Genomic DNA, 27,975 nt, shown 5'->3' with positions numbered 1-27,975 from the left:
GATATGCTCAAGCATATCAGCCTGTTTCACACCGTCCTCACAAACGACAAGGTCCCTCTCACCAGTGAATACTGAAGCAAAGTATTCATTAAGGACCTCCCTTATCTCCTCCAACTCAAGGCACAAGTTCCCTCCAATATCTCTGATCAGCCCGACCCTCACTCTGGCCATCCTCTTGTTTCTTACATAAGTGTAAAACGTCTTGGTGCTCCCCAAACAACCTCCACATTTCTGTTGTGCATTTCCCAGAGAATATCTGTTCCTAATTTATGCTCCACAGCATTGTAGTTCTCCCTCCCCCAGTTGAATACTTTACCATACCATCTGCTCATATCCCTCTCCATGACTATAGTAAAGTTCAGGGAGTTGTGATCACTCTCACCAAAATGCTCTCCCAGCGAGGATCTGACACCTGACCTGGTTCTTTGCCAAGCACCAAATGCAATATGGCTTCCCCTCTAGTCGGCCTATCTACACACTGAGTCAAGATTCTTTCCTGGACACACCTGACAAAATCTGCTCCATCCAAACTATTTGCGCTAAGGAGGTTCCAATCAATATTAGGGAAGTTGAAATTACTCATGACAACAACCCTATTCTTTCTGTACCTTTCTAAAATCTGCCTCCCAATCTGCTCCTCCAGGCCTCTGTTGCTACTGGGGGATCTATAGAAAACTCCCAATAAAGTGACTGCTCCTGTCCGGTTTCTGACTTCCACCCATAATGACTCAGTAGACAAGCCCTCCTCAACGACTTCCCTTTTTGCATCTGTGATACTATCCCTGATTAGCAATGCCACTCTCCCACCTCTTTTACCTCCTCCCTGATTCCTTCTGAAACATCTGAACCCCAGACCATCCAACAACCATTCCTGCCAATATGATATCCAAGTCTCTGAAATGGCGACAACATCGTAGCTCCAAGTACTGATCCATGCTATAAGTTCATCACCCTTATCCCTGACGCTTCGAGTTAAAATAGACAAACATCAACCCATCATACTGACTGCAACTTTGCCTTATCAACTGTCTATCCTTCCTCACAGACTCTTTGCATGCTATATCTGCTTGTCACCAGCTGCCTCATCCTCTGATCCGTAGCTCCACTTTCCATCCCCCTACCAAACCAGTTCAAACCCTCCCAAAGAGCTCTTGTAGACCTGTGCCCAGGAAATTAGTGCCCCTCCAGTTCAGGTGCAACTGTACATTCCCACCTTCCCCAAAAGGTATCCCAATGATGCACATATCTGAAGCCCTTCCTCCTCCACTAGCTCTGCAGCCATGTGTTCAACTGCATGCGCTCTCTGTTCCTAACCTCACTAGCCCGTGGCACTAGCAATCCTGAGATTACTACTCTGCTCATCCTGCCTTTTAACTTCTAACCTAATTCTCTATACTCACTTTTCAGGTCCTCATCCCTTTTCCTAGCTATGTCACTGGTACTGATGTACACCACAACTTCTGGCTGCTCACCCTCCCTCTTAAGAATCTAGCAGACTCGATCCAAGATATCCCTGACCCTGACACCTGGGAGGCAACATACCATCCAGGAGCCTTGATTGCGACCACAAAATCTCCTGTTTGCTCCTCTAACCATTGAATCACCTATCACTATCACTCTCCTATTCTTCCCCCTTCTCCTCAGTGCTAGAGACCTGGCCACTGTGACCTTCCCTTGGTAGGTCGCTTCCTCCCCCAACAGTATCCAAAGTACTATACTTATTATTGGGGGAAACAGATGCAGGGGATCCTTGCAGCCTATTACCTTTCCCTCTCCTGACGGTCACCCAGCTACCTTTATCCTGTACATTAGGTGTGACTACCTCCCTATTACTCCTCTCTATTACCCCTTCAGCCTCCCGAATGATCTGAAGTTTGTCCAGCTCTAGCTCCAATTCCTTAATGTGGTCTGTGAGGAGCTGGAGTTGGGTGCACGATTCACAGGAGAAGCCTGCAGGGATACTAGTGTTAACCCTTACCTCCCACATGATTGTAGATGTTTTAAAAGCATCCTGTTCAAAGAATACATTGGTTAGGCCACTATTGAAATACTGCATGCAATTCTGGTCTCCCTGCTACAGAAGAATGTTGTGAAACTTGAAAGGGTTCAGAAAAAATTTACAAGGATATTGCCAGGGTTCAAGAATTTGAGCTTTAGGGAGAGGCTGAATAGACTGGGATTATTTTCCGTGGAGCATCGGAGGCTGAGGGTTGACCTTATAAAGGTTTACAAAATCATGAGGGGCATGAATAAGGTGAATAGAAAAGGTTTTTTAACTGAAGTTAGGAGAGTCCAAAACTAGAGAGCACAAGTTTAAGGTAAGAAGGGAAAGATTTAAAAGGGACCTAAGGGACAATTTTTTCATGCAGAGGGTGATGCATGTATGGAAAGAGCTGCCAGAAGAAGTGATAGAGGATGGTACAATTACAACATTTAAAAGATCTCCACATCATAACATTTAAAAGACATCTGGATGGGTATATGCATAAGAAGGGTTTAGAGGGATATAGGCCAAATTAGGATTTAGGATATCTGGTCTACATGGACAACTTGGACCAAAGGTTCTGTTTCCATGCTGGATATCTCTATGACTCTACAACATCAAGCAAAATGCACATATCTTAAATGAAGCAAGTTTAAAGCTTAGACTGGTAACCCTACATGTGCCAGAGCAAGTCATTAAACCACTGAATGCTGAAGTTGTTGCCTCATTTGTTATCAGGCTGTGAACCTCTATGCAACTTGCACCTAACAGTGTGTAGTGGTATTTTAGCACCAAAAAAAAGCAGCAATTTTCAAATCAAACAAGGTAGTAACAACAGCTCAATGTGATCTGGAAGTCATCAAATCCAGCAAAGTTATTGAGTATGAATGACAAGCATTTTGCTTTGATCAAGCACTTGCCATGGGAAAAATACTTCTCTGGAGAGGAATATTACCCCAGGAACGAACAAATACAAACTGACAACTTGCACACATGTCAAATGCATGTGCAGAGACAGATGAAAGTGGGACTGAAAGAATTAATGCCCAGTTTTGTCAACAAATAATAAAATCATTGATGGCTACTAAGCACATTGGGTAGCTTGGTTGACTTGTAATTGCAAATAATAGTGATCGTAGGCATTTTTTAAATGGAAATGGGGATGTTTGGAGAAACACATTTATATATTGCATATAGCTGCCTTGACATAGCCATGTGACCTTGCCTTCACTACAGTTCATTGCAGTAATTAAATACATTACTTCAAAACAATATTTAAATACAAGTGCTCTGCTTGTTCAAGTTACAATGAAGTGAATTCATACCAGCAAATACATACTAAACAATACATTTTCTCATTTGCAATATGTTCCTCTGAACCAATATTTTGTAATTATTTGGAACATTGACCAGAAAAATTAATCATGCTTCCTTTTATTTTCAGTCCAACAATATTTCAGAAATATTTCTGAACTGTCCAATAAATGTTAATTTGTAGGACAACGGCTGCTGTACATTCAGTTAAATATCACAAAAATACAGCAACTCTAAATTAGCTCTCAGACCATTTCGTAGCTGCAGACACTAATCAAAGAAGGTTGCGCTTGCTAGTGTAGTTTGTTGCATGGTAAAAGGGAATGCCCAACCCAGCAACATTCTGTCAAAGTCAGGAAATTGGACTTTTAAAAAAATAAAACTAAATCAGAGCAAATAAAAAAGACATGTGTTTTCCTTTAATACAATTCTGTAAGCTCTCCTCTGCAGGACAATAAAGGTCAGATTTCCAAGATACCCTTACAATATATGGCAAATAAACACACAGTCAATTTAAATTTTGAATGTCTTCACTCCATTTCCAGTTGGAAAATAGTCTGACTTAATGCTCCAAGGCAGAATCAAAAGGATTTTGCAAAACAATTTATTATCAGGCTCTGATGGAAGAAAGAATGAGCAACAAGAATAAAGAAGAGCAAAATAGATTCTGAACTGAGGCAATTTTATTAGCAATGCACTCAAGTATGGCTGATGCCATTATGGTACTTCGATTGTTCATACTTAAAACTATTGAACAGCATATTAAAAAAATCAATTGTTTTAATAACTGCAACTTCACATTTAGTGAAATGCCATTTTATATTAAATGACACGTAAACTTTATCAACTTAGGAAATTAGGTGATCAAAACTCCTATTGAGAAACCTGGAACTAAAGTAATAATATTGGAGAGAACATCCAAATGCTTATGCAACCAACAATAAAAGCAATATATTTTTCACCTGCCTATTGGCTGTAAAACTAAAATAGCTGTCAAACACAGTACAATGGTTTCCACACTATGCTTCAAGCAGGAGTTTTGCTACAGTGGCCACCATAACATTCCCAGCTATCTTCAACAACTCATTTTTTTAAAAAGTACTGGCTGCTAGCTGCCTAATCATTTTATTTTCTAATTATATCAGTTGCATCCTTAATTCACTTTCACCTCCAAATTGCTAACATTGTTCATTAAATACAATTTGTTTTAAAAAGTTATTTCTTTTTAAGTTTATGGAAGAAATAAGAATACAATATTCTCTCAGTAACCACAAAACACTCAACAATCCCTGAATGATGTAGACCAATGCACAAAATCTCACCACTTATTTTTTATTCAAGTTGCTAGTCATGCTTTCCAATGCTAAACTGTGTTCAGGCAAAATAATCTCTTCCCCCTGTCAGACACAGCTACTATGATGTGGCTACAATCTCCTACAGCTTAAAATCCTATAAGTAATGAAATGCACTACTGGTTAAAAAAAAATCTGTTGCACCGTGAGTCAATATTCCCTTTTTCATTTGGGGTCCCTAGGTTTTGTATTGCATGGCCCCTTTAAGATTGCTACGTAGTTAAATATGTCTTCAAGGGAATAGTTGCTTGTCAGCCTGGTTTTTGCAGTGTGCTGTATGTTTTACATTGCGCGTGACTGTGCAGCAGTCACAAGGCAACATTACTAGGACTTATCTTAACTGGTCTCACAGATGTGATATAAAGTTTTTGCCAACCATAACCCTCATGAAAGCATCTCAATTGTCAGATTATGCCTTCAAGCCTTCTCAAGGGTATATCATAGTGGATAATTTGTAGCCTTAAAACAGGGCAGTTATACAGCCTGAGACCGCAATGATAAGGACATACACATGATGTTTTTCTTTACTTGTACAGAATGTATGCTGTACCCACCTGAAACTGTAACCACAATGTACTGCTGTGGTGCTGATACTGGTGACAACTGAGCAGAAGGCGGTTGTTGCTGCTGCGATACCTGAAGTTCACTGACATATTGTTTTTGGGATGATGGTGGTTGTTGCTGTTGTTGTTGCTGTGATGGTTGTGCAGCAGTCTGCAAGTCTGTGACATACTGTTGTTGAGTTGGTTGTTGCTGCTGTTGCGACTGTGACTGTTGCTGCTGCTGTTGAGGCTGTTGTTGAGCTGGTGGGAGTTCTGTAACATAGGCCTGTGTTGCCATACCAACCTCTGCAGGTGGTACTGTTAAATGCCACTCTCCACTTTGTCCACTAAGAAAACAAAATAAGAAAATCAGTGGATAATTCACAATAATCACAAAATGTAATTGGCTTCTATCAACTAATTTTAGCTACCATTATGCATTACATTTAACAATAGCCAATAGCTATGTTGTGCAAACCACGTCATAAATAAAATGTAAACTGGCACATGTACTTTAACCCACCTATGCATGACACATTTGGTTCAAAGCTGAGCAATCCAGCTAAAAACGGGAGTATTAAGTTAACAATCAACAAACACAATCTCCAACTGGCACATTCTTTGGTTAGAAAGAATTGCTATGACCCCTAATTAATCATAGGCAAAATTTGTTAAACTCGTCTCGTTCTGCAGATTTCAAACTCTTATCAGCCAATTAAAGAAACTGAGAAAGAATTCCTGTTCTCACATCAGAAAGAGAAAATAGTCACTTTGCCAGTAGTTGGGATCTATTGGGACAGAAATTGGAGAAGGCTTGGAAAGAATATATATATTTTTTAAAGAGTACGTTAATCTCTGATTTTTGCCTTTTTATCTTCTTTGCGTTCTCCTAGCTGCACAACCTGTCTGTGAAAGAGCAAGTGGGTGATTTGCTTCAATGACATTTCAACTACCCTTCAGCAGGCCTAGATGACTTCCTATTAATTTCCCTCCATGCCTGCAAATAATAAAATACTCACAGCAATGATGAGTCTGAAAATGATAGAACAAGTAACTGAACCCTATGTCATATTATTCTGAGGTGCCCCACTTTAGTGTTTCACCATACAATGCTGTAGTAAATCAATAAACCTTTAAAAGAGTATACTAATTCATGGATGAGATAAGGAGCAAAACACACCAAGCAGAAAAAGTCTATAATTCAATGTTGTAGCTGTAATCACACTCATCTAGCCTTGCTGCTGGCTCAAGTAAGAACATAAAAGGTACAGTTGATCTCTGCAAACATTATCCAGAGGCAACACAAGTATACCTTCTACCATCATTGTACCCAAATCATGACCTTCATATTGCAATAACAAACCCAAAATGAAACTCTTTAAGCAAAACATCTGTTCAATGATTAATATAGATATTTCACGTGGAGGTTACATGTGAATTCATAATGGGACTCATTTTGGCAAGGGCCAATATTTATTTTTGCAAAATGAGCAATATACTTAATTATGGCCCAACATACAACCAGCAGACATGATTTAACTTACAGGTAAACTTTATTTTTCAGTGTTTCCCTCACATATGACTCAATTTAATCAACAATGTGGTCACACACCTCCCTAGATCTACAGCTGTTAGAACAGCCTGTTGTGAACTGGTCATAGGACAACTAGTAGATGATTGCACAGGGCTTCCTGGACCATGGTGGAACCCATACACCAGACAGAATCCATTGATATTAACTATGTTGGCATACTGAAGCAAGATGGAAACCTGTTACTGTATTGACAGAAATATTTTTCACTGCTAACAACACTCAAAAGAATTCAGACCAAGAATAAAAGTCTCCTGAAAGAGACAGAAGATATGGTACATACACCACCATAGAATGCCACCAGTGGGAAGGGATAACCAATGCCCAGAGATCCAGGATATAGTAATGAAGGAATTGCCTGGTTCAGAGATCCACAACACTATAAAGAGGAAATTGTCTGTTTCAACAAGAAGATGTCCTTCGTGAAGGACACCCAAGACATTAAAGATCCTCCGATCTGTTGTGACTTTCAGAACTCGCACTGTCAAGAACAGAATCAAAGTAAACAATTTTCAAACTCAAGATCTACCAATCCTCAAGGTTCAAAGAGAATGCACTCTGGGAAAATAATGAAATATCCAGATCACCTCAATTTGTGAAGTCAGAGGCTTGGTTAGAGATGAGGTAGTGCTAAATGAGACAAATAGGGACATATACAAGGGACTTCTACAAGAGAATGCCTTAAGATTATTATATTGTAATAGGAAACTGGTGGGAGGACAGCATAGGATTATGAAAGAATACCCCCTTCCAGGATTTCCTCAGGTCTTCTGTGACCAATCATCAGAGTAATTTGTATTTAGTTGCAAATATGCAATAAACTGTTCCTTATTTAAAACAAAAGCCTATTATACAAGTAAACGGTTTCTCTTTCTACCAAACCTGTAGATCCCTAGCCTAAAACAGGACAGTGACTACCTAGCTACACATGGCGAGCAAGTGCAGACAATCTCCTATGACAAAGTAGTTAGTAATTAGGATTATTTATCCAATAGACAAGAGGGTTATCCTGGTCAAGTTTAGTCAAGATGGATTGGATCATTATTAGAAAAGTAGTGGGGGAATCATCAGGTCAGATAGTGGACAGTGTTAGTCAGATGGTTGGAGGTTGCATTTGGAATATCGAAGGAAAGTCAAGGTGAGCAATCTGAGTGATTGAGAGGATTTCTATCAGAAGTTCAAGTTTTTCAGGCAATTCAGCGTGTTGGGACTTCAGTGGAGCCCGGAGTAGCATCTCAGGTTGCACATCTGGTCTCTAATGCTCTGGACCATAACCTGATCAGAATACAGGACCATACAATACTTCTGTAAAGTATCTCAGGACATTTATCACAGTAAGGCATATAAGCACATGGTTTCGTTGTTACGATACTTGTCTTTGTCAGCCCGACACAGAATGAAGGAATCTGCTTACTGTAATTGTTGATCACAACTAACAACATCAACAATGGTCAGTGAGCAAAGGCTTGGCAGATGGAATATATTGTGGAGAAATAGGAGGTTAAGAAGAATAAAGGAGCTGAATATTATTTAACTGGATAAAGTCTTCATCCATCAATCTCAAAAAGCTAGCATTCAAGTTCATTGGGGAATAGGGAAGGCAAATAGAATGCTGACCTTTATTTCAAAAGGAATGGAGCACATAAGTAGTGGGTTTGCTAAAACTACACAAGACACTGGTCAGAACAAAGCTGGAATACTGTCAAAAGCCCCTTAACTAAGGAAAGGTAAACTGATATTGAAGGCAGTCCAGAGAAGGTTCACTCGACTAATATCATGTTTGGAAGAGCTGTTTTATGAGGAATGATTGAGTATTTTGGGCTCATATAGAACACTGAGAGGCAACCTTATTGAAACATACAAGATTCTGAGGGGACTTGACAGTTGTTTCCCCTTGCTGGAGAGAATCTCAAAAGACATCACTTCTCCACACTGAATTTCATTGACGACCTATCCACCCACTGTACCAAAGTGTCATATCCTGTCAAAGTTCTATAGTGTGCTCCTTACTTTTGTGTCATCCACCACTTTGAAATTGTCCCTTGCACACCAATATCTAGATTATTTATATTTATCAATGATCCCAATACCAACCCCTGATGAGTTCCACTACAAACCTTCTTTCATGCTGAAAAATACTCCTTAACATTTATTCTCTGTTTCCTATCCCTCAGCCAATTTTATATCCATGTTGCTACTGTTCCTTTTATTCTATGACCAATAACTTTCCTCAAAAGTCTCTGTGGCATTATATATCAAATGTCTTTTGGAAGAGTATGTACATCACATCAACAGCCATCTATTCACAACCCTCTGTTACGTCTTTAAAATCTCCTACAAGTTAGTCAGATATGATAAACCCTTAATAAATCCATGCTAACTTTTCTGAATCGATGCACAATTTTTTATGTGACTTAATCCTATCCCAAATATCTGTTCTAGAAGATTTCACACCACCAAAGTTAAACTGATAGGTCTGCAGCTGCTGGCTGATCTTCACAACCTCTTTTGCACAAGGCCATAATGTTTGCCATTCTCCAAATCTCTGTCACAACCCTGAATTCAAGAAATATTGAAAGAAAGTATGAGCACCTCTGCAATTTCCACTCACTCCCTTCAACATCCTTTGACGCACCTCACCCAGTACCAGTCTCTCATCAACTCGAAGTACTAACAGCTCTTTCAATAGTCCTCCTTATCAATTTAAAACCCTTCTTGTGATCAGGTTTTCCTCTGTCACCATGGTCTGGGCAGAATTGCCTTGTTGGTAAAGACAGATGCAAGCATTAATTTAACATCTCAGTCATGCCTCTTGACGGGAAGTGTAAATCCCTTTCTGCTCTCTAAACAGCCCTCGTCCTCCTTAATCATCCTTTACTTATTGATGCACTTATATAAGACTTTGGGATTGCCTTTTATGCTAGTTGCCAGTCTATTTTTAGTAGTCTCTCTTTGCTTCTCACTTGCATTTTCACCTCCCTTCTTAACTGCCTGTGTTCAAGTTTGGTTCTCAACTGTACCTACTACCTAATGCTTGGAACAACCACACATTTTCTTCTTTAACATAGCTTTTTATCTTCTGTTATCCAGACAGCTCTGGATTTGTTTGTTCTACCTTTTGCTTTGAGGGCATACACCTCGACTCTGCCTAAGCTAATCCATTGTTCAGCGACTGTTTTTCCTGCCAACCTTAACTGCCAGTCTATTTGGCCCAGCTTTGTTCTTGCCCCATCAAAGTCCAAGACTCACCAGTTGATTATTCTTAATGTGGATTAATCAAAGTCATTTTCTATATCATGGTAATGATTACCAACAGCCACTCTCAGATAACAACTCACCAGAACGAAGAACCCGATACCCAGCATGAGCAAAACCAATGTAGTGTACAAAATCCCATGCAAGGACTGCACAAAACACTACATAGGACAAACAGGAAGACAGCTAACGATCCACATCCATGAACACCAACTAGCCACAAAACGACACAACCAGCTATCCTTAGTAGCCACACACGAAGATGACAAGCAACATGAATTCGACTGGGACAACACTTTTATTATAGGACAAGCCAAACAGAGAACAGCCAGGGAATTCCTAGAGGCATGGCACTCATCCACAGATTCAATCAATAAGCACATCGACCTGGACCCAATATATCGGCCACTGCAACGGACAGCTGGAACTGACAATTGGAAGCGGCAGATTCAAACCACTACAAATGCCGGAGGAAAGATCACAGAAGCGCTTCACATGAGGCTCCCAAGCACTGAGGATGTCACCTAGACAGGGGACGAAACGTCTGCAACACAAATTCCCAGCTCGGCGAACAGAACCACAACAATGATTAATATTCCCTAAATGTTCACCCATTAACATTTGAGCTGCTTGGCCCATGCCAATCCCAACAGCTAGGTCTTGCAGTGACTCCTTTCTTGTTAGACTGGAAATGTTGGAATGTAATTTATATTAATCTCCATTTTATGGAACGTTTGCTGACGCTAACTTAAATGTTTAAAGCCTTAGAAATGCATTGGAAATAGGAAAAATGCCTGTACTATTTTAACGGTGTCTGCGTAATACCCAATTTTAATTGCTCCATCAGTGGCGACCATATCTTAAGTTGTGTAGGCCCTGAGTTCTGGAATTAGCTGCCTATACCCTTCTACCTAACTTTCCTCCTTTGAAACACTCCTTAAAATCTCCTACTTGACCAAGCATTTGGTCATCTGACCTAACATCAGCTTATGTGGGTCAGTGCGGCAATGCTTTTCCTATAAAGTCTTGAGACATTTTATGAAGTTAAAGGTGCCACATAAGTATACAGAGCTGTTCTTGTAAAGTGTTTTTCTTATTTTCAATTCAGAGTACAAAAGACAACAGAGTACCATGCTTAATACAAAATAAACTTCAAACAAACAGCTCTGAAACATTACTGAATAGCATAATAAGCCATCATTTGAAAGGAAATCATTTTTACAGTAAGTATTCATATGATATGGATATTTTGAGTTGCATTAAACAATATGAATCAGGCATACCATAATCAATTACATTCAAAATATAGGCTTCAATATTTGCTTGAAGGTGAGGAAGAAGCTAGCTTGAATCAGAAACCCAGAAAAATGGATTTAATGGCAGAACTTATTTAGCATGTCTTGCCTACACTTCCCACCCAGATTAAGAGGTTGGCTGACTATTGAAGTTGAAGGAACAGAATTTCAACACTAAGCAACAGCGAAGAAAGGAAGGAAGGAAAGAGGGAATGGAATCTTCAGGGAGGAAGGTGCTAAGAAGGTTCAAAGAGGTACCCAATCATATTCCCAAACAGATAAACTAAGTTCAAAACAAAATTTATCATATGATCGAACAGTCCTCATCTCCTTTCAGCTACCTCAGGCAAGACTGGTACTTGTAGGGAATGCTGTATGACTAGAGAAAATGAGATTTTAGTCAAGAAAATGAAGGAAGCGTATGTCAGGTATAGACAGCAGAGACCGTTACATTATAAAGGCAGTAGGAGTATACTTAAGAGAGAAATCAGGAGGGCAAAATGGGATATGAGACAGCTTTGACAAATAATGTGGAGGAGCCAGTGTTGAACTGGGGTGGATAAAGTTAAAAATCACACAACACCAGGTTATAGTCCAAGAGGTTTATTTGGAAACACTAGCTTTCAGAGTGCTGTTCTTTCATCAGGTAGCTGTGAAGCAGGACATTAAGACACAGCATTTATAGAAAAGATTACAGTATCATGCAACTGGAATATATATTGAACAAACCGCAATCTAGGATTGTTCAATATATAATTTCAGTTGCATGACACTGTCTTATGGTCCTGCTCCACAGTTACCTGATGATGGAGCAGCGCTCCGAAAGCTAGTGCTTCCAAATAAACCTGCTGGACTGTAACCTGGTGTTGTGTGATTTTTAACTTTAAGATTAAGGAGAATCCAAAGGGGTTTTATAAATACACTAAGGACAAAAGGGTAACTAGGGACAGAATAGGGCCCCTTAAAGATCAGCAAGGCTGCCTATGTGTGGAACCGCAAGAGATGGGGAAATACTAAATGAATATTTTGCATCAGTGTTTGCTGCGGAGAAGGATATTGAAAATAGAGAACATGGAGAAATAAATAGCAACATTTTGAAAAATGCCCATATTAGAGAGGAAGTGATGCTGGACATCTTCAAACCCGTAAAGGTGGATAAATTTCCAGAACCAGATCAGGTGCACCTTTGAACTCTGTGGGAAACTAAGGAAGTGATTGCTGGACCTCTTGTTGAGATATTTGTATCATCAATAGCCATAGGTGAGGTGCCGGAAGACTGGAGATAGGATAACGTGATGCCAATATTTAAGAAAGTTGGTAAGGAAAAGCCAGGGAATTATAGACCAGTGAGCCTGACATTGGTGGTGGACAAATTGTTGGAGGGAACCGTGAGGGACAGGATTAATCTGTATTTGGAAAGTCAAGGATTGTCAATACTCAACATGACTTTACGCTTGAGAAATCATGTCTCACTAATTTGATTGAGTTTTTTGTAGTAACGAAGAGGATTGATGAGGGCAGAGCAGTGGATATGATCTATATTGACTTCAGCAAGGCGTTCAACAAGGTTCTTCATGGTAGTCGGTTTAGCAAAGTTAGATCACATGGGATCCGGAGGGAGCTTGCCAATTGGACACAAAATTGGCTTGAAGATAGGAAACAGAGGGTGGTGGTTATTTTCTGGACTGCAGGCCTGTGGTATGCCACAAGGATTGGAGCTGGATTCACTACTTTTCATCATTTTTATAAATGATTTGGATGTGAACATAGGAGGTATAATTACTAAGTTTGCAGTTGACACCAAAATCGGAGGTGTTGTGGATAGCGAAGAAGGTTACCTCAGAGTACAACAGGATCATGATCAGATGGGCCAATGGGCCAAGGAGTGGTAAATGGAAGTTAATTTTGTTAAATGTGAGGTGCTGCATTTTGGAACGCCAAATGTTAAAATCAGCTGCTATGTTTCAAAACAAAGTACTTAGTTGGCTGTAAAGCGTCTTACGATATCCAGCAGCACAATGGCTTAGTGGTTAGCGCTGCTGCCTCATAGTGCCAAGGACCCAGGTTTAATTCCAACCCCAAGCGACTGTCTGTGTAGACTTTGCACAGTGTCTGTGTAGATTTCCTCTGGGTGCTCTGGTTTCCTCCCACGATCTAAAGATGTTCAGATTAGGTGAATTGGCCATGCTAAATTGTGCAGTGTTCAGGGATGTGTAGGTTAGGTGCATTAGTCAGCAGTAAATATAGATAATAGGGTAAGGGAATGGGTCTGGGTGGGTTACTCTTCAGAGGGTCGGTGTGGACTTGTTGGGCTGAAAGGCCTGTTTCCACACTGTAGAGATTTTATGAGTACTATCTAATATTTCAGTGCGCCCGTGTAAGGACATGTGGTCATACCAACAAAGAACAAGTGTAGGCCACTCACCCCTTTAAGCCTGTTCTGCAATTCAATAAGATCATGGCTGATCTGATTTTAACCTCAAATCTACATTCTTGATAATCTTTCATCCCCATGGTGATTAAGAACCTGTCTGATTCAAGAAGACAGCTCACCACTAATAATAAACCATAATATCGTATTAGTTTTCCTGATTTCTTGATGATCCTGTATACTAATTCATGCACTTAGAACCCAGATTTAACCACAACTCAGAGCTCTGTAACGTCTCACCATATAGGCAATCTGCTTCTATTCTGGCTCTGCTTGATTACCTTGAACTTATTCAAATGCCCTGTTATAATATCTCTAATGATAGTTTTTAATATTTTCTGTACAACATATGTTAAGCTAACAGGTTTGTAGTTTGCTGCTTTGAATAAAGAAGTTGCATTAGCTATTTTCCAATGGAAAGATTATCTAAGATCCAAATTTATTATTACTATTCTGTGACTTCTGCTGAAACTTTGGTAAAGGTTTAAGCGCCAACATAGGTTTGATCTAAGACGTCTAGGTCAGACGAGACATTTGGAACATTTGAAGCTAATGTTCCAAAAAAGCATCTTTGGGACTAAGCAGCTTCACAGGTCCCCTCACTGCATATGCCAGTGAAATGGAATTTATGCAATCATGTCTTTCATGAATGTACATCTGGGGATTTGACACTTGCATTTGGAACAGTATAATTGCTCTGCACAATGTAAGGACCCAGTGTGAGCAACCAGAGCTCATTGTATGCATTGGTACCAATGACTTAGGTAGAAAAAGGGATGAGGTCCTGCAGATTGAATATAGGGAGTTAGGCAGGAGGTTAAAAATCAGGACCTCAAGAGTAGCAATCTCTGGATCCACCTGAACCGATATCCTGGGAGGGAGATTTGCTGGAGCTACTTGGGAGGGGTTAAAGTAGTCTGGCAGGGGTCAGGACACTAAGCATTACTGAGATAAGACAGAAAGTTGAGGTTGGTACAGAAGTTAAAGAGAGCATGTTAAACAGAAAGGCAGGCAAGATCATGGAAGGGAACATGGGAAGACTGATGAACTAAACTGCATTTACTTCAATGCAAGAGGCCTGACAGGTAAGGCAGACGAAGTCGGGGCACGGATGTGCCATGGGATTGGACTATCATAGCTATTACAGAAACAGGCCGAGGGAGGGACAGGTCGAGCAGCTCAAGGCTCCAGAGTATAAATGCTATAGGAAGGATAGAAGGGAAAGCAAGAGAGGAGCCAGGTTTGGCACTCTTGATAGGGAAAAAATCACGGGAGTACTTAGGGAGGATATTCCTGAGTGATCATCCAATAGGAACCCCAAAAGTCAGCAGGAAATTGTGGATCAAATATGTAGAGAGATCACAGTTGTTAAGAATAACAGGGTTCTAATAGTAGGGGATTTTAACGTTCCAAATATGGACTAGGACTGCCATAGTGTGAAGAGCTTGGATGGGGAGGAATTTGCTCAAAGTGTGTTGAAGAAGACTCTCAATCAATATGTAGATGGCCCTACTAGAGAAGGGGCAAAACTTGACTTCCTGTTTGGAAGTAAGGCAGCGCAAGTGACTGAGGTGTTAGTGGGGGATCACTTTGGGATTACTGACCATAATTCTATTAGTTTTAAAATTGCTTTGGAAAAGGATAGGCCTAGTCCACAAGTTAAAGTTAAAGTTAACTTGGCCAAAGTTAATTGGCCAAGACCAATTTTGATGGTATTAAACAGGAACTTTCAAAAATTGATTGGAGAGGCCATTCACAGGTAAAGGGATGTTTGGCAAGTTGAAGGCTTTCAAAGGTGAGATAATAACATTTCAGGGCCAGCATGTGAAGGACAAGGCCAGCAGGGAACACTGGATGACTAGAGATATTGAGGCTCTCATCAAGAAAAAAAGGGAGGCAGCATATGTCAGATATAGACAGCTGCAATCAAGTGAATCCCTTGAAGAGTATAGGGAGTGTAGGAGGACACTTAAGAGGGAAATCAAAAGGGCACAAAGGGAACTTGAGATAGCTTTGGCAGATAGGATAAAGGAGAATCCAAAGAGATTCTACAAGAATATTAAGGGCAAAAGAGTAACTAGAAAGAAAATAGAGCCTCTTAAAGATTACCAAGGCTGTCTATGTGTTGATCTACAGGACATGGTGAGAACTTAGATGAATATTTTGAATCAAATACTTACCATGGAGAAAGACATAGAAGTTAGGGAACTCAGGAAATAAATAGCGATGTCTTGAAAAGTGCCCATATTACAGAAGAGCAAGTGCTGAAGGTCTTAAAATGCATAAAGGTAGATAATAACTTGGGTCCTGATCGAGCGCAGGATATTGTGGAAAGCGAGAGAAGAAATTGTGGGGCTCCATCAACAGCTACAAGTGTGTGGCCAGAAGATTGAAGGGGAGCTAACGTCGTGCATTATTTAAGAAAAGCTGCAAGGAAAAGCCAGGAAACTACAGACCTGTCAATCTAATGTCAGTGGTGGTCAAGTTGTTCGAAGGAATTCTGAAAGACAGAATCTACATTCATTTAGAAAGACAAGGACTGATTAAGGACGTGGTTAGGTGCATGGAGAAACATGTCTCACAAAATTGATTGGGTATTTTTGAAGAGGTGACTTAAGAAGATAGATGAAGACAAAGTGGTGGATGTTTTCTACATTGATTTTAGCAAGGCCTTCTGTGTGGTTGACTAGTTAGTATGGTTAGATCACATGGGGTCCAGGGAGAGCTAGCCAACTGGATACAAAATTGGCTTGACACTAGGAGACAGAGGATAGTAGTAAAGGGTTGTTGCTCAGACTGAAGACCTGTGACTAGTGGCGTGCCACAAGATCGGTGCTGGGTCCACTGCTGTTTGATATTTATATAAACAATTTGGATGAGAATATAGGAAGCATGATTAGTAAGTTTGCAGATCTCACCAGAATTGGTGGTATAATGGATAACAAAAAAGGTTATTTAAGAGTACATTGGAATCTTGATCAACTGGGCCAGTGGGCTAAGGAATAGCAAATGAAGTTTAATTCAGATATATGTGAGGTATTGCATTTTGGTAAGACGAACCAGAGCAGGACTTATACAGTTAATGGGAGGACCATGGGAAGTATTATCAAACAGAGAAACATCGGGTGCAGATACATAATTCCTTGAAAGTGACGTCACAGGGAGACAGAGTGATAAAGGGGGCATTTGGCATGCTTGATATGCATGCTTGGACTGAGCACTAAGTCCAGGAGTTGGGATGTCACGTTACAGCTGGACAAGACATTGGTAAGGCCACATTTCCAGTGATGTATACAATTCTAGTTGTCCTGCTATAGGAAGAATGTTATTAAACTGGAAAAGGTGCAAGAAAGCTCTGCAAGGATGTTACTGAGACTGGAGTGTTTGACTTATAAGGAGTGGCTGAATAGGCTGGAGTTATTTTGACTGGACGATAAGAGGCTGTAGAGTGACCTTATACAGATTTATAGAATCACTAGGGGCATAGATAAGGTGAATAGCCACAATCTTTTCCCTGAAATAGGGAGTCTAAACCCAAAGGGCATAGGTTTAAGGAGAGAGGCAAAAGATTTTAAAATGACCTAATGGGCAACTTTTTCACACAGAGGATAGGGTGTATATAGAACTATTGCCAGGGGAAGTGGTAGAGGTGGGTTCAATTACAACATTCTAAAATTCATTTGGACAGATACATGGATAGGAAAAGTTGAGAGGGATACAGGCCAAATGCAGGAAAATGGGACTAGTTCAGATTAGGAAACCTGGTCAGCATGGATGAGTTGAGCCGAAGGGCCGGTTTCCATGTTCTATGACACTAAAGCTGAATCTTTGCAATTGGCACCTATATGATAAATGTCATTCCTGGATGCTTCCTATCAGACAATTTCCAAACTCTTACTATTTGTGCTTACACTTGAATGGATAAACGAACAGGATATCAATGAGTTTGCCAATGAGTATAATGCTTTTAAGAGATTAGGCAAGAAAAGCTGATGGGAAATAATCACAGTAAAATTTTTCTGTGATTTTTCCAATTACCCCCCAAAAAATTACAGTTGTATGAGGGATATAATTTAAGAGAAAAAAAAGCTATATAGCTGCTTAAATTAGTATGTGTTGGCAACGAAGAGAGTAGCATTCAATCATGATGCTTCATATATGGGAAATATACTGGAACAGACTTGAGGGATGAATACTTTGCTTTTGTTTTGCAACATCTGACAATTATACTAACTCATCCTCTTCACGGGTACTTATTTTAGAGCATTGTCTTGTTAAATGTCCTACCCTTGAACTATGTTAACATAGAATTGATTGTCTCCTTTGGGAAGTACTAGTCCATAATGCAATGAAGCAAATTACAGAAAATGATAGCAAGGTTTAGGCCTCAGTGAATGATTGCATACTCCAGTACTGGGCAGCACGGTGGCTCAGTGGTTAGCACTGCTGCCTCACAGCACCAGGGTCCCAGATCCGATTCCAGCCTCAGGCAACTGTGTGTGGAGTTTGCACATTCTCCGTGTCTACGTGGGTTTCCTCCGGGTGCTCTGGCTTCCTCCCACAATCCAAAGATGTGCAGATCAGATGAATTGGCCATGCTAAATTGTCCATAGTGTTAGGTGCATTAGTCAGAGGAGGGGTGGGTCCCTCTTTGGAGGGTCAGTGTGGACTTGTTGGGCTGAAGGGCCTGTTTCCACACTGAAGGGAATCTAATTTTAATCTGGTCAATGTTTGGGCTGCTAAATTGCAACAAATTCTCCTTTATTAAGTGACTGTGAAGCCAGTTTAAGTGGAAATCAGTTTAACACAGATAAAAAGATAGCCTGATGTCATCAGATTAGTTTCTGTGTTTGAATATTTCACATAATATTTTAATATTAATACATTGATACAACTGTTCTATGTTGTTTTATTTGTCCAGATTAGAAATATCTAAAGTTAGCAGCAGGGAAGGAACGTACAAACAAGCAAGTAACAAGAGTAGGCAGATCTAGAAATAGAACAACAGTAACTTGTAATGCAACATGAAATGCTGTGTTATGATCATTGCTGCACTTTCCCAAATAGCAAAACTGGAAGTTACTGAAAGCAAACATATACTGATAATTATACACAACTTGTTAATCTCTGTGTCAATCTATGTTATTCTCTCATGAGCTGTTTTGTTACCAAATTTTTACCCCAACTTTCACACATGCTGTACAGCCTTTATACTTGCTCTTGTCTATGTACATTTGTTTCTTCCATTCTTCTTCTTCTACTATCATTCCAGCTTACAATCCTTTATCTTCTTTAAATTTATCACCATGTCTGGCCACATTTTAATTTCTTCTTAAATATTTAAAAGGTAAGAACATAGAGAAAAATAAGTGCCAAAATATGCAAAATTGGAGTTAGGATTGAGCTCAGGCAAGGAAAGAGGTTGCAAGGAGAAACCACAACAGACTCGGATGCAAAAGAATCCAGCCATAGTTGGATAGGAAGGAAGTTTCTGATGCTAGCCACTTTGCAGTTGAAGGTCAGGGGACAACTATTCATGTGAGTTAGCAGTATCAGTTTTAAGAGGGTTCAAAGACTTAGGGTACACACTTGGGAGCTCCGTCTTTGAGAGGACTTCTATGTTTATAAATTGGTCAGAATAATCCAAAATGTGCTGCATTTGAGCTTCTTTTCCGGGTGTCTGTAAATCACCCGTGTTTTACCACCATACAGCAAGGTGCTGAGAACACAAACTTTATAAATCATCTGCTTGATCCAAAAGGTCAGTCTTTAAGCATAATGGATATATCATGGCACAATATAGTTACAAACGTAGCAGTCCTTTCAAAGGCAGACCTTCCAAATAAAATGAGGTGGTTTCAGTGGATCAGGCACATCTGCAGGATGAAAAACAGCAGCATACCTAAATACCTTCTACCCAGTGAGGCTGCTATAGCCAGCTAGCAAGTTGAATGCCCAGGGATTCAAGGATGCTTGCAAGCTTGACATAACTGCCCTAAACATTAACTATCATACCTGGGAGCCAGTAGCTCACAAAAAAAATGGGTCTGCCTCCTTCATGCTGACATGCCCCACCACAACCGGTGAACTGCAGCAATTTGGCAGGAGACAACAACACTGTAAACAGGCTAGGATGTCACATGGCATCTTAATGTATGGTTAAGTAGAAATTGCATTTCAAGGATTGGCCATTACAGCCATCAACAAAAGTATACCAAATCAAGGTTCCACAACTAAATGGTTTACTGCACATCCATCATTTCTTGCGGATGGAAGGATGCCAACAACAAACACTTAGTCAGTACTGAGATCCATACAGCAGCTAACTTCCCAAATAGTCTATCTGTTTCTTCTAGACTTTAATTTTTAGTAGTTGCACTTGTAGCACTTTTAGGGTTGGTTACCTCTGTTGACTAGAGTGTGATGCTTAATAACACCAATAGCGCAAATGCAGTGGAGTAGTTCTTGGGGCCTGCCTCTCCACCTTGCTTCATTGTGATATCATAGTTTATAGATGTTTGGAAATGTAAGTTTGGAAACCCTTGGACAATGAGGATGCTGTACCAAAATAAAGTTATGACATTAGGTAATTCAGCTGATTGGTTTGAATTTTGAACTTATACATCTGCTACAAAGCAGAATCCTGCTATTAACTTTGCCTCGTTTGAGCCAGCAAGAAAACCAAAGAACAAACCTGTTTCCAAAACTTTAATAAATGCAGCAGTTGAGAGCACTGAAGATTGGCTTTGGAGATACCATAACACAATTGAAACATTTTGAACAAACATTTAGATTAGGGGTGAGGCAAAGTGAGTACCACGCTTAAAAGTGGGATATTAGAAAACTGGTGAAGAAGCTCTTGTGGCACAAAGGTAATATCTCCACCTCGAGACCTGCAATGTTTTGTTCAAGTACTGCCTCCCACAGATTTATCGTAACATCATTGAATTGGTTATAAAGTCAAAGACATACAGCATGGAAACAGACCCTTCGGTCCAATCTATCCATGCCGACCAGATATCCCAACCCAATCTAGTCCCACCTGCCAGCATCCGGCCAATATCCCTCCAAACCCTTCCTATTCATATACCCATCCAAGTGCCTTTTAAATGTTGCAATTGTACCAGCGTCCAGCTTCCTCTGGCAGCCCATTCCATACACATACCACCCTCTGCGTGAAAAGGTTGCCCCTTAGTTCTCTTTACTATCTTTCCCCTCTCACCCTAAACCTATGCCCTCTATGGACTCCCCAACCCCAGGGAAAAGACTTTGTCTATTTATCCTATCCATGCCCCTCATAATTTTGTAAACCTCTATACGGTCACCCCTCAGCCTCCAATGCTCCAGGAAAAACAGCTCCAACCTGTTCAGTCTCTCCCTATAGCTTAAATCCTCCAACCCTGGCAACATCCTTGTAAATCTTTTCTGAACCCTTTCAAATTTCATAACATGTTTCCGATAGGAAGGAGACCAGAATTGCACACAATATTCCAACAGTGGCCTCACCAAAGTCCATACTCTGACCAATAGAGATAGGCATACCAATCGCCTTCTTCACTATCCTATTTACCCGTGACTCCACTTTCAAGGAACTATGAACCTGCACTCCAAGGTCTCTTTGTTCAACAACACTCCCTAGGACCTTACCATTAAGTGTATAAATCCTGCTAAGATTTGCTTTCCCAAAATGCAGCACCTTGCATTTATCTGAATTAAATTCCATCTGCCACTTCTCAGCCCATTGGTGCATCAAATCAAGATCCTGTTGTAATCTGAGGTAACCCTCTTCGCTGTCCACTACACCTCCAATTTTGGTGTCATCTGCAAACTTACTAACTATACCTCTTATGCTCGCATCCAAATCATTTATATAAGTGACGAAAAGTAGACGACCCAGCACCGATCCTTGTGGAACGACACTGGTCACAGGCCTCCATTCTGAAAAGCAACCCTCCACCACCACTCTCTGTCTTCTACCTTTGAGCTAGTTCTGTATCCAAATGGCTAGATCTCCCTGTATTCCATGAGACCTAACCTTGCTAACCAGTCTCCTATGGGGAACCTTGTCGAATACCTTACTGAAGTACATATAGATCACATCTACTGCTCTGCCCTCATCAATCCTCTTTGTTACTTCTTCAAAATACTCAAACATGTTTGTGCGACATGATTTCTCACGCACAAAGTCATGTGGTTGATTAAGAAGTGAAAGAATTGAGAATACTGGCTCCATTTTGTCCTAATGATTTGACTTGTCCAATGTTATATAGTTCAACTTTATCATTATTGGAATCTGTTGGCATTAATAGCAACCAGTTCACTGCAGTATTAGACACATAATATTATTTCTCAACATTTCTAATTCGCAATGATGTATCTATTTCCATCAATAGTGATATTTAAAAATCTTCACAGTCTTTATACCACATGTGTGGTAAATATAAAATGATTGGTTGGAGAAGGCAGTAACGTGTTGATTTGGAGCAGTCTTTCCACATTGGTACAACCACCAAAAGCCATTAAATACACTGAACGTGCGTCAGAGTTAGATACCTAAATAAAAGCTGCAATACTCATTTCACGCAATGACCATTATGTCATGGTTTTGCTAAAAGTTTTTTTGTGATGTAAATCATTAGAATTATTGTGGATTAATTCATGAAGTAACTTGCATTTTAAAGTTTTACACATTCCATCTAATCTACTGATTCTGTACTTTGGCTAACATGTCTGGACTTTAAACGTACACATATCATCGTTGTAGAGAGCTCTGTACTGTGCATCTTCTCATTCATCAGATCAGGGGAAACAAATCACAAGCACTCTGGATTCCTTACCCAACACTACTAAAACGATACACACACTGTATATGTTTATCCTTAGTACATACTTGGAAGTCTTTATACCCCCTAACAATCAGATCCCTCTATGTGGTTACATGCAACTTGTTTATTCCAGCCTGATCAGAAAAGCTTCTAACTATAGCTAACTGTTAGGAAGAGCATAACAAAGGTTGACTGAGCTGATTTCTGGAGTTAGAGGATTATCATCTGAAGAGGGGGAGCAAACAGGTATTCCACTCCCTGAAATTCAAAAGAAATGAGAAATTATCTAATTGAGACACAAAATTAATATTGGGGCTTGCAAGAGTATATGCCAAGAGATTTTTTTGCCATGGTTGGGGAATGGAAACCAGGGGTTAGAGTCTCAGAATAAGGCAGCACTTCCCAGTGCGGCTACATTTTAAATTCCTCTGGCACCACGCTATCCCAGAGTGAAAATTTAGAGCAGTGTGGACATAAAAGCTGTTGACAAGGGAGTGAGATTCTTGTGTCAGGTGGAGGAGTGCTGTTGGTGATGTCAAATGTGCCATGAAATGTTTCAACTACAGCATGTTTTTTAAAATACCTTTTCAGTGCACATTTTGCAGCACAAAAAAATCTGTCCATTAGGATATGCCTGTCATTATACAAATCATGAGGATTTAAAGGGGACTAGCAGCTGTTTGCAATCAGTCTGATTGCCACAACAGCCAATGCTCCCTCAGAGTAACAGGACTGAAATGTTTCTTTGTTAATTCTCTACTCCAAAGAACTGAAATGCTTAGTCATTGAGTGTAATCAAGGCAGAAAGCAGAATTTTTTTTGACTGTTTGGGAAATGAAGGAGGTAGAGCAAAAAAGGAGTTGAGCTAGGCCTTGTGTGATGTTCAAAAGGGAAGCCACACTCCAGACAAGGGCAAATCAGTGATTTCTAAAAGTCCAGCACAATTTACTTTCTGAGGTAGTGATTCAAAGCAAAAATATGTTTTTGAGAAACCCATAATTGATTACTTCTCTGATAATCTTTCACTATCACCCAAGCACTGGCTTACAGAAACTGCACATCAATTAAAATTCTGCTAATCCACACTAAACCAAGCTTGCCTAATACCTTGAAATAGTGTGCTTTCAGAATCCTCAAATAAAAATTCCTATTTAGCCTCATTGGAATGAAGCATCAGTTTGGTGTGACGTATTGGATTGTGGTTAAGAGATCAGTCATAATCTTATTCAATGGTGGTGCAAGGATTGAAGAGCCTACACCTGTTCCAATTTATTCTGTAAGGTTGACCATAATGGTTACAAACTGCACCAAAAGAATTATTTGCAGTTTTTTTTAGCAGTTTAGAGACATTAAAATACTTCTTGAGGTGAAGACACTGTTGTAAGTTAAGAAACACTCCGCACCCAACGTGGCAGCACATTGAACATCTATCACCATCCCACACCAAATGAAACCAGGAAGTGAAGGCGGCGCTGGGCCACGCCCACCTTAGCGTCATCGCTGGCGTTTGAAGCTCTGCCTCGTGCCTAACCGCTTCCCGCGCAGGTCAACGAGACCACCCACCACCCGAACCCCCATTGGCTGATTTACACGGCGGATCCCGCATCTCGGTTGGTCGCCGAAACCGACAATCAACCTCGGTCCCGCCCCTTCCCCTCCCCTCCCCCACTTCCAGTTGGGCTACTCCGCGGTTAAAAAAAAGCGGACCTCGCCTCCTTCGCCGTTCACTACATACAACTGTACTCGCTGCACTGTTAACGAGCGGATTTTTTTTTTCTTTGGTTTCGGAAACCCGCTTCAGCGCAAATGAAACCCACGCAAAAATGATAAACCTTTAAAGTTCACATCCTATCAATTATGGAATGCTTTACCCCGGGTTTGTTTCTGACACATCCGACGCTACTTCTGACAATAATTAACCACAACAAAAAATTATCACAGATTTTATAAAAAGTTCGATTTACTTCATAACTATTACGAAGAGAGAATAAAGCCTCGGTATCTTGCCGGAATTGAATAGTTTAGAGTGATCTTTGGACTCCTAACAACCGCCATTTTGTGCCTGAAAAATCTTTTGGCATCGTCATATTAATTTTTTTATCTTTTTAATCTCTTTGGCTGAGAATTTTGGCCCGTATTTTATAATCTCCTGTCAGGAAAAAGTGTTTTTGTTTATCGTACGAAGTTTTTTGATGATCAGAGAAGAGAGAAAAAAAGAATCACCTTTGTGGCGTAAGTTGTTGTTTGACGGGGTAACAGTCGCCAGGACTACGGTGGCTATGGCGCTCGTCCTCAAGGCAACAGTTGCTAGCCTCCGGAATCAACCCAGGCAACGCAACACCGGAAGGCCTGCCCACCTCCGCGATGCTGACTGGCTGTCCACATGCAGGCCCGCCCATTGCCCCGCCGGTGAGTGGTTGGGTGCCTGTCAGTCGCTGTTTGCGGCATTTCGGTTGGTTTAGCTCCACGTCAGTAGACACATACACCTTCCGCGCGTTGGTGACGATTTCAACGGGTCATGGAGACAGACGACGCATGCGCCAAGCGTGCCTCCTTGCTAGGCACTGTGGGAAATGTAGTTCTTCGAAATGGACCACGTTGTCTCATAATTAGACTTTTGTAAGAGAAAACCTAGCGCTGGAGGATGTACTCAAGTTTACAAGGATAGCACTAGAAATTCGTGAATATGCATTACAGGAAGGATTTGAAAGGATAATGAAATAAAAAACAAAGTTCTTCAGAAACCAAGCAAGTCTAGATTGCATCTCTGGAGAGAGAAACAGTTGCCTTTATGAGTCCAACATGACTCTTAAGAACTTTTCTGAAGTTCTGAGACAGTCACGTGTGACTGGAAATATGAACTGTGTATTTCTATCTCCACAAATGCTTCCACATCTGCTCAGTTTCTCCAGCACTTTTTTTATATCAGACATCCAGCATCTGAACGTTTTCTCTTTCATCTGAGGGTTAGGTTTTGATAGAATTGATAGAGAGAAAATATTTTCCTTGTTGGGCACAACATAATTAGAAGCCATGCCGAAATCCAACAGAGAATTGAGAAGAAACCTTTTAGCCCGAAGACTAGTAAGAATTATGAACTGTGTGTGCTACAGGGCGTGGAGGCTCCAATGGAGTATAAAATGGCTTGGTCCAGCTGAACTGCAGTTTCTGTGCAGTACATAATATTCAACAATTGTAAAACGCTTGCAGTAGAAAAGGAAACCATTCAAACTATCACAACCAATCTCTACGTGCTGATGTATTCACTTCCATTATCTCCTGCCATTCATTGACTTAATCTGTCTGTTCACCAGCTGGAAAATTTAGAGGGATGTTATTGTAATTCTCTGCAAAAGCAATTCTTCAGCCACTCTCCTGCCCTTTTCTTATAATTTCTTATCTTCTCAGGTGTTTTTCCTATTCCCTTTGAAATCCACTATTGAACCTCCATCCCCCACATTCCCAAGCTATACACTGCAAACCTCAAACTACTTGCTATGTAACTTATTCCCATATGTTCTCATTGCATTTTCTGCTAATCTACTTTTATTAATGCCATCTGGTTTTCATCTATTCTGTCACTAAGAACCATTTCTCTCTATCAACTCAAATCAGACTCTTCATGATTTTAAACATTGTTATAAAATGTAAATTTTCTTTTGTCAATGTCAACTTCAGCTTTTCCAGTTTATCCAGGTAATTCAAGTCCCCCATTCTTGGGAAAAAGATTTCTGAATCATTCCTGCATCCTGTCTAAAGTTTCACATCCTTCCTTAAACATGGTTCCCAGATTGGACACAAACTCCATAGATTCATAGAGATTTACAGCACGGAAACAGACCCTTCAGTCCACTCGTTCATGCCAACCAGATATCCTAACTTAATCTAATACCTGTTATGAAGTTGTAGGTGTACTGTAACTTTAAGAGAGAGTGAGGGCTAGAAGGACTTAACAAGCACAGAGTGTGCTGAAAATTTAAAAATGTAACATTTGGCTGTGAAACAAATAGCTGGAGCTGGGTTGCCATGGTACACAACAAATTTGAATTTAGCCAATCAGTTTAAATTATGCCCCAAGATACCAAAATACAATCGAATTTGAATTTTACTGTTTTGACGATATCAAACCAATGAGACGATCCAATGTTTTGGGGTATAAAAGTCTGGTATTTTGAACAGTTAGCTCACTGAAAGGTACCTGTTCTTATGAAATCTGTGCAGCAGAAGACCGAAGAAGAGACCCAGAAAAATCTGCAGTGGAAGATGTAGAGGAGACTCGACACAGCTGACTGATTTTGAAATTTGAATTTTTTTTAAAACTTAATTGGAGGGATTTTATCGGATAAGTATAATGTTGTAGAGTGGGAGGTAGATAAATTGATCAGATAAAGAAGGTTTACAGCGTAGATAGTTGTTGAGAAATGTTCTTTTTTCTTCAAGTTAAAGAATAATTTGTTAATTTTTTTCTTTCGTGGGATTTGATAGTTCTTTGTCACTCATATTTCTACAGATTACAAGGCGAGGTGAGCTTTTTTGTGTGTCTGGTTTAAATTAGCAGAAGGATTTACCCCATGTCTTAACAGTTTGGAGGCTCAGATCCATGATTTGGACAGGTTTAGACAGATCCGGCCTGGGATGTGGATAGAATTGAATAGATTTGGGGTACATAAAAAACCCAGTAGAATTAAACACTTCAGGTTAGTGTCCTAGATCTTTAAATAAAATGTGGGTGAGACAATTTGTTTCATTTCGGTTCTTTGTGGTTGGTTAAATTAAAAGTGAGAGAAATGTCCCTTAAAATTACTAAAGACGTTCTGGGATTTGAAGATGATTCCGAAATTTGCGAAGAAAGTTTAGAAAGAAAAGAGCATACTCTTAGAATTAGCAAATAAGTTAGAATTGAGTTTAACCGAGGACAAAATTAAAGTGAAAATTGTAAAGGAACTACTCAAACACCTAGTTGTGTCAGAGGAACAGACAAGTACAGTAGAGTTGGAAAAACCTAAATTAAAATTGAGAAAAATTCAGTTAGATGATTAACAAAGAGAGACAGAGGAAATAGAGAAAGATAGAGAGAAGAGAGAGGAAAAAGAGAGAGAAGGTTCTTAGCTGAGCAAAGAGAGAGAAAAAAAAGGAGAGAATTTGAACTTCAGAAGTTTTGACCTGGTCAGCATAGTTGAAAAATGTGGTGCTGGAAAAACACAGCAGGCCAGGCAGCATCCGAGGAGAATCGGCGTTTTGGGCATAAGCCCTTCTTCAGCCCGAAACGTCAATTCTCCTGCTCCTCGGATGCTGCCTGGCCTGCTGTGTTTTTCCAGCACCACATTTTTCAACTCTGGTACTCCAGCATCTGCAGTCCTCACTTTCTCTTACTTAATCAGCATAG

At 40.2% G+C, this 27,975-nt stretch overlaps 1 protein-coding gene across 3 annotated transcripts in view; it reads right to left on the bottom strand.

The window, feature by feature from the left end:
* The window catches only part of rfx1a (regulatory factor X, 1a (influences HLA class II expression)), a 145,232-nt gene extending 120,319 nt beyond the window's left edge, over positions 1 to 24,913 (bottom strand). For all 3 annotated transcript variants that reach the window (XM_072564169.1, XM_072564170.1, XM_072564171.1), the window contains exons 1-2: positions 24,813 to 24,913; positions 5,205 to 5,539 (exon numbers count right to left, since the gene is read on the bottom strand). In XM_072564169.1, the coding sequence (XP_072420270.1) occupies positions 5,205 to 5,490 (286 nt within the window). In that variant the 5' untranslated portion in view covers positions 5,491 to 5,539; positions 24,813 to 24,913. The remainder of the gene's footprint in view (positions 1 to 5,204; positions 5,540 to 24,812) is intronic.
* Between the last annotated feature and the right edge of the window lie 3,062 nt (positions 24,914 to 27,975).

This window comes from Chiloscyllium punctatum, chromosome 46, assembly GCF_047496795.1.
Source record: "Chiloscyllium punctatum isolate Juve2018m chromosome 46, sChiPun1.3, whole genome shotgun sequence".
NCBI lineage: Eukaryota > Metazoa > Chordata > Chondrichthyes > Orectolobiformes > Hemiscylliidae > Chiloscyllium > Chiloscyllium punctatum.
The sequence above is the reverse complement of the archived record's forward strand: the minus strand, read 5'-3'. Positions and strand labels throughout refer to the sequence as shown.